Source organism: Carassius carassius, chromosome 25, assembly GCF_963082965.1.
Source record: "Carassius carassius chromosome 25, fCarCar2.1, whole genome shotgun sequence".
NCBI lineage: Eukaryota > Metazoa > Chordata > Actinopteri > Cypriniformes > Cyprinidae > Carassius > Carassius carassius.
In genome coordinates, this window is record NC_081779.1 from 26,417,485 (window position 1) to 26,423,976 (window position 6,492).

General features: G+C 37.1%; 1 protein-coding gene across 1 annotated transcript; it reads right to left on the reverse strand.

Annotated features, from left to right (window-relative positions):
• Positions 1 to 2,510: 2,510 nt before the first annotated feature.
• On the reverse strand, positions 2,511 to 6,363 carry LOC132104508 (SH3 domain-binding glutamic acid-rich-like protein 3). Its single transcript, XM_059510032.1, has 3 exons — positions 6,205 to 6,363; positions 4,658 to 4,825; positions 2,511 to 3,394 (listed from the first exon to the last, which is right to left on the reverse strand). Exons 1-3 carry the CDS (start codon positions 6,247 to 6,249, stop codon positions 3,329 to 3,331), a joined length of 279 nt encoding a protein of 92 aa, XP_059366015.1. The 5' UTR covers positions 6,250 to 6,363; the 3' UTR covers positions 2,511 to 3,328.
• Positions 6,364 to 6,492: the final 129 nt, after the last annotated feature.

Here is a 6,492-nt window from a genome sequence, read left to right on the forward strand (position 1 = left end):
GTGTAACCAGAATTCAGGCTTGGATTTCCCTATTACTTGTTCTCTGTTTTTTGACTAATTTAAACTTTTCTCACTTGCCATTATATGATTATTTCATTCAAGTGGATGGTGGAAAGTGTTGATGTTTCTCTCACAGCCACGTGAGGGCGCAAGACAACGTTTCAGAAAAAACAAAACAAACCAAAAAAAAAACACGAAGGTTTAAGCTGGTTATTTGGACCTAAACACCCTGGAAATCTTCTTGGATTTAATTTTTCTCATGTTAAAAATAAAAATAAATAATCTGTAAAATTGGACTTTTACTCAATTTTAGGCGGTAAAGCACAGGAATGCATTTTTTTCTTCTTCAGTAAGCAACACAGCAGTGAAAAGCGACTCAGTTTTGGCTACAATAAACTGAAAGTACATGTGCTGTTTAACTAGACACTTGCATTTTTATACTGATAGATAAAGGAACTGTAAATAAGGAATGACTAATAATGAAAAAATTACATGGAAGACAAACTTCTGTTGAACATATACAGAAAACCAAGCAATAGCTTGCTTAATTTGAGACATATTTTCATTTTTTCTTACAAATTTTACATCAAACTTATGTTTCATCGGCACAAGCACATTTATGTGTAATTAACAGGCGAGTGAATCTAATCTAATTCTTATGGCCTGTTTCAGGCTACTTAATGTTGTTCAGTGAGAGTGCAGAGTGGATAGTGTGGATGAATAATTAACTACAGCTCCCTGATCGGGTGTCACAATCCACCCTTCAGGTTTAGGTCCAAGGACTACATGCAGATTAAGAGCAAATCATGCAGCTATAACACCAGTTAAACCCCTGAGCACTGCTGGTGTCTTCAATTCAGTCTCCAGCATTAGTTTACAACGATTCAAAGAGCATCCTGAGCTTCAGTGGATGTCAGTTTCCCTGATCAATGCTCAAAAATGTTCTCGTTTTATTAGTGGCCTTGAATTGTTGGTAATATATGCCCCACAGTGCACCTTAATCATGCAGTCATCTGCATCTGCAGAATGGCTGTAACCACATTTATAATACTTATGTATTCATTTTTACACACATCAAAATAAATGACAACCAGTGTCAGATGTGGCAAGAAATCTGGAAATAATAAAAAGCATTTTAACTTTAGTTACATTTTTTTTTCTGAAAAGATATAATGCATTAAAAGATATTATAATAAACAAAGGCTTCAAGTAGTGATGAGATTGTTTTTTTTTTTTTGTTTTTTTTTTTGTTTTTTTACAAATGTTTCAAACTGTAAAACTCTTAAAATTTCTTGTTTTTTAAGTTTGGTTGCTGTTTCATACTTAAGGTCTCCTATTTGTTCCCACTTTAATCATGAAAACCTGTGTTGGGCTGGTTAAAAATTAAACAAATTTGATTACCATAAATATATTGCTAATTATGAAAAATGCTTGGTTTTCCTGATTTTTGGATAAAAGGTATCTACCAAACAAACAAATGTAAACATGCCAGAAATATATATTGAAATTATATTAAAAAAGTGCTCTTTTTATTTGACCCATACACCACAATTGCACCATCTTCTTGGAAGACAACAGCATTTATTTACCTAATTATCATTATTTTATTTTGGCCAAAAAGGGCGTTGGTCCAAAAGCAAAGCAGTACAGCACAAAGAGACCACAAGAAATCATTACAAACAATAACGACAGAGGAAGATTCACAATCATTTCATGAGCCAGCTGTCTGTGCGTGCTCTTGAGCGTAGAGAACAACAGTGGACTACACTGCAAACAAGACCAACTGAGAGCAGCAGACATTACCGATGGCAATTAGATGTAGGACCACAACTCACAACAAGTCTGCAAGACTGTGCCAAGTATACAGTATAAATTAAGTACCAATATGATCAACATGCTAGAGGAGAACCTGCTGGAAATGTCAATGCTACAACCTCCAGTGAGCTCAGTTTGACACTTGATGGAACAGCATGCACATGTGAACTATGCCTTATGGAGTGATACGGCTACTAGATGATGAATTTCGTGGTTGCAGCTGAAGTTCTGAGCTAATTACGAGCTCAGGGAAGGTTTGCACTGCTGATCACAGAAACACTAACACTTAGTGCATTACCAGAACGAAATGAGATGAAGTTCTGCGGTAGAACAGGAATGTGTTGGAGTATATTGCCTAGTCACTGGGTTAAGCGGCTGAGCTGATCGCTCTCATTATTCTGCTATTAAATGAGTGGTTGAACCCATCAAGAATGTGTCCGGATCATACTTCATTCGAAAATTCAAAGGAAACAAATTGTATTTTGCAAAATGATGCCTTTGTCGCATTTTGAAATGACCTTCATGACAATTTTGCAGAATTATATAATATAGCAAAAATGTTAAGCATTTATATGTAATAGTTGTATATATATATATATATATATATATATATAAAAGGTTGTTTAAATGACATGAAACAAATATCAGATATACTAAAATATGATTCTTATTTTAGTAAAACATGACCAAATCACTGTGGGATTCATTCTTATACTGGATTTTCAGACTTTGGATTAAGGTTTGTACCCAGATGACAGAGGAAAATGCTTGTATGGAAAACCCATTCGTACAGACATTTATTGGCACAGTTTAATGCAGTGGAACGTTTTTCAATCCCTGAATTTGGGAATGTTAAATGGAAACCGGTCTCGGAGAGCAAACCTGTGGCTTCAGCTCTGCCAAAGCATCCAATACAAAGAAGTGTGTTTAATAGAGAATCCAGTGCAGCTGGTTCACATCATGCTGGAAATCAGGGCCTGTGTGTTTAAGGTACCAACACATAGATTTCAGACCATTTCTAAATGATTTAAAGGCGGGAATATATGAAGGCCATCTACACAAATTGGCAATGTGATTCAACTACAGGACACAAACTGATTCTCCTATTTCTTGGACTGTGGATTAGTTCGGTCTGGAATAAACACAGCGTTGCTTCCCAGATTGACCTGGTGACCTAATTACTACACATCCAAGCGCTCTGATCCAAACAAGATTAAGACAATTTAGTGGTGTTTAAGCGTCGGAACCAAAGAGGACACAAGAGAGGAAATAAACATGATCATCGAAACAAAGGAATGAATGAGTGACCGGGTCTCCGTTTGAGGGTAAATATAGTGGTACAAGAGCAAGTGTGTGCTTTTCTGTTGATTGTTTTTGGCATGTGGCATGGCATTGAGACACCGAAGGCAGGCCTCGCCGGCGGAGCAGAGGAGGACAGGCAGGCCTTCCTTTGGGAACGTGGACATGGAGCAGGGAAGGGAAGAGGATGATGGTTGCTACCAGGTTTGGCTCCTCATGCAATCTTCAGAAACTGTTCCACTGTGTCTGCCTCCACCGCCTCAGAAAACATCTCGTAGTTCTGAAAGAAAGGAAAACACACACATTATGAGTTTCAGATCATCTATGCAGACCTAAAAACTAAATTCATCTGATAAAAAAAGGTAAAAAAAAAATTAAAGTTAATTATTTATCAAGAATGTTGCTAACCAAACAGTATTTTTTCACCATACTTTGGAAATCAATTGGAACCAGAACTGTCTGGTTTACCAACATTCTTCAAAATATCTTCATTAAAGTGCCACAGAAGAAAGAAACACATACAGGTTTGGAACGACACAAGGGTGAGCAAATGATTACAGAATGTCCATTTTTAGCCGAACTTTCCTGTTAACAAAAGCACGAAATTCTAAATGCTCATGAAGTTCCAAACCTGTTTGAGTTTTTCTTCTGTGGAACAAAAAATAAAAATTGCAATTTTTATTCCAAGTCAATGGGAACGGAACTATTCGGACATCAACATTCTTCAAAATATCTTCTTTTGTGCTCAGCATAATGGTGAAGAAACAATACACAGAACATGAGTACTTAAGTCTGTCTGAATACTCGATTCTGATTGGCTGGGAGGTGTTGATTAAACTCGTTTAACTGCACAGGTAGTTCCAGGTCAGTTTAATCACGTTCTATATTAATGCACTTCCTATAAACACTGGTAACCATCGTAACATCTAACAAATTGTAACTGATGTAAATAACCACCATTTTTATCACTCCGGTCAAATATTGCAGCGCAAATATTATTAACATCTTTAATATGTGAATGCTGGCAAATGACCATGGCATGAGCGGGATAATCAACGGCTAGCTGTGCATTAAACGATTTGAATGCACAACATTGATTATCCCTTACTTAACTGGTGACGGAAATTTGAAAATGACATTTTTGCATGGACTACCCCTAACATTAAAGAAAGTTTATCTAAAAATTAAAATTCAATATTCTGACATTATTCACTGGAAACGTAATGCTCCATTGTTGTTGCGAAGTTCAATTCATGTTTGTGTTCACCTTAAGAAAAGAATTCCAGTCAATAATGAATTACATTTTAGTCTGTTAGTCCCACAAACCATCATATGTTTCAGAAGTTACTATGACCTAATTTTGTGGTATTTTCATGTTGTTTGTTTTGGGACAGTTCCCATTTACTTTTATAACATGGGACAAAACTGAAAAGGATATTGTTCTAAAAATGCACTTCAGTTCCACAGAAGGAAGGAAGTCATGAGGGAGAATTTTCACTTTTTAGGGATCTATTGCTTAAAAACTGCTGTCAGTCCTCCTTACCCCACAGTACTGGTCCTCGTTGAATATCTGCGGTGGGATTGCTGCGGGGTTGCCAGATTTACTCCTCATCTCATCCCGAACATCACTGCCCACCGAGATGTCAATCAGCTCATACTTGATGCTCTTACTTTCCAGAATACGTATGACCTCGGCCTGCTGAGACTTGACCTGGGAAACATGGAAAACTAAGTAACTGTGCTCTTCTTTCCTGGCACACGTCTCTTTTGTTAAATAACTGAGCTGAGCTGTTGTCTCATTTGCATTTTTCAACTCAGCTGGAACATTATTCAGATTTAGAGAGAGAGAGAGAACTAGAAACTTGGAAAAAGATACACAAGATACGGTCTAATTAAATGAAGTGTTTTTCAATCAAATGATTTACAGGTCAAGCACAATCAAAACATGAATGCATCTTTACACTACTTCCTGAAAGTCACGTGATTGTGTGAGAACATTAGGGAGGAAGTTTATTTAATTGTAATCCATGCATTAGAGACAGTAGTCAAAGCAATCTTTCCATCTTTCTTTTTACCAACCAAATCAAACCATGCACTGCACGAAAATTACAGAAAAGTGTACTTTGCTTTTAACAGGCAGTGTTTTCAACAACAACATTTTGAGTTGATGATTAATAATGAAACTCTATGACAAAGCTATGTTCAGGAAGTTGGAAACCACACCCTGAGCAAAGCACCAGTTAAAAATTAATCAATAACCTACATTAAAATGGTAAAAGATGATAAGGGCTTTATAGTGGATTTCAATGCAAAAAATCAAACACATTAAACATGTTTCCATCAATCCTTTCAGCACATGCACTGCGTGACCCATGATTTTTTTTTACTATTATAAGTAGTAATTTGAATGTAAATTTTAACATGCAAGTAAAACTCCATGACTTGGCTGGTCATGTGATCTCAACATGGTGGCACACATCATCTAGAATCATTTATTTTATTTTCATTAGGCTACGTCTAAAAATTTTAAAACAAATCACCAGTGCACACTTTGGATATTTTCTGCTCTTCACATTATTTATATGCCCGCGATTATAGAACAAAATCAGTCGTAAATCAACAGATGTGCCCAAACTGTTTTTATACAGTCTATGGCACAAACTCAAAGCTGCAATGCAACTGTCTCGCGCAACATCGATTTGCCACGGTGACGTGTACAGGATTTACAGAGGACGCTTTTATTTACGCGCAAAACAGATAGTTTATAAAGGTCACACTCATTCAACAGTAGTGCGAGAATTAAGTACATTAAACACAGACAACATTACTTCCGCCCTCGATCCAATGCACATCATCCTTTCAGCACAGCTAATCTACAAACCACTGCGCTTTGCAATCGCTTAAAACGGTCGAGTGTCACAATAATGTCTGATGCATGTCTACGCGCCCTGTCGCAATCGCGTTTAATGTGAATAGATGTGTGTTGACGGAGCAGTTGGGTGTGTCTGCAAGCATAATCCTCCATTTCAAATGTGTTTAACTCTGCATTCTTCACTTTCTGAGTCCACAGGGCCACAGGTTTATTCTCACCTCTCTCGACGCAGTGACGGTGGTGTAATACAGTTTGATGCCCATAGCGATGGATCTTAATGTCCCTTTGTGTTTCTGGAGGCGATCAGTTCCCGTTCTGTTGCTCTACAGTCGCTGTTTCAACACCAACACCTCCCAGCCACTCATTTAAAGAGACAGCGCCTTATTGCTGCATAAGGAAATACCGTAAATGAATAAATGAAGATGAAAACGGCGGCCCTTTCTTACACTCATGAACTTTAACAGTTACTATCAATAACAATAGACGATCATTTTTTATTTATTTGG

Bases quoted from the DNA above. Each gene is read 5' to 3' on its own strand.
- LOC132104508 (XM_059510032.1), bottom strand. From the start codon at position 6,249: ATGGGCATCAAACTGTATTACACCACCGTCACTGCGTCGAGAGAG. The intron at 4,826-6,204 runs GTGAGAATAAAC...CATGTTTCCCAG, and splicing joins CCGTCACTGCGTCGAGAGAG to GTCAAGTCTCAGCAGGCCGA. The intron at 3,395-4,657 runs GTAAGGAGGACT...CCTTTCTTTCAG, and splicing joins ACGAGGACCAGTACTGTGGG to AACTACGAGATGTTTTCTGA.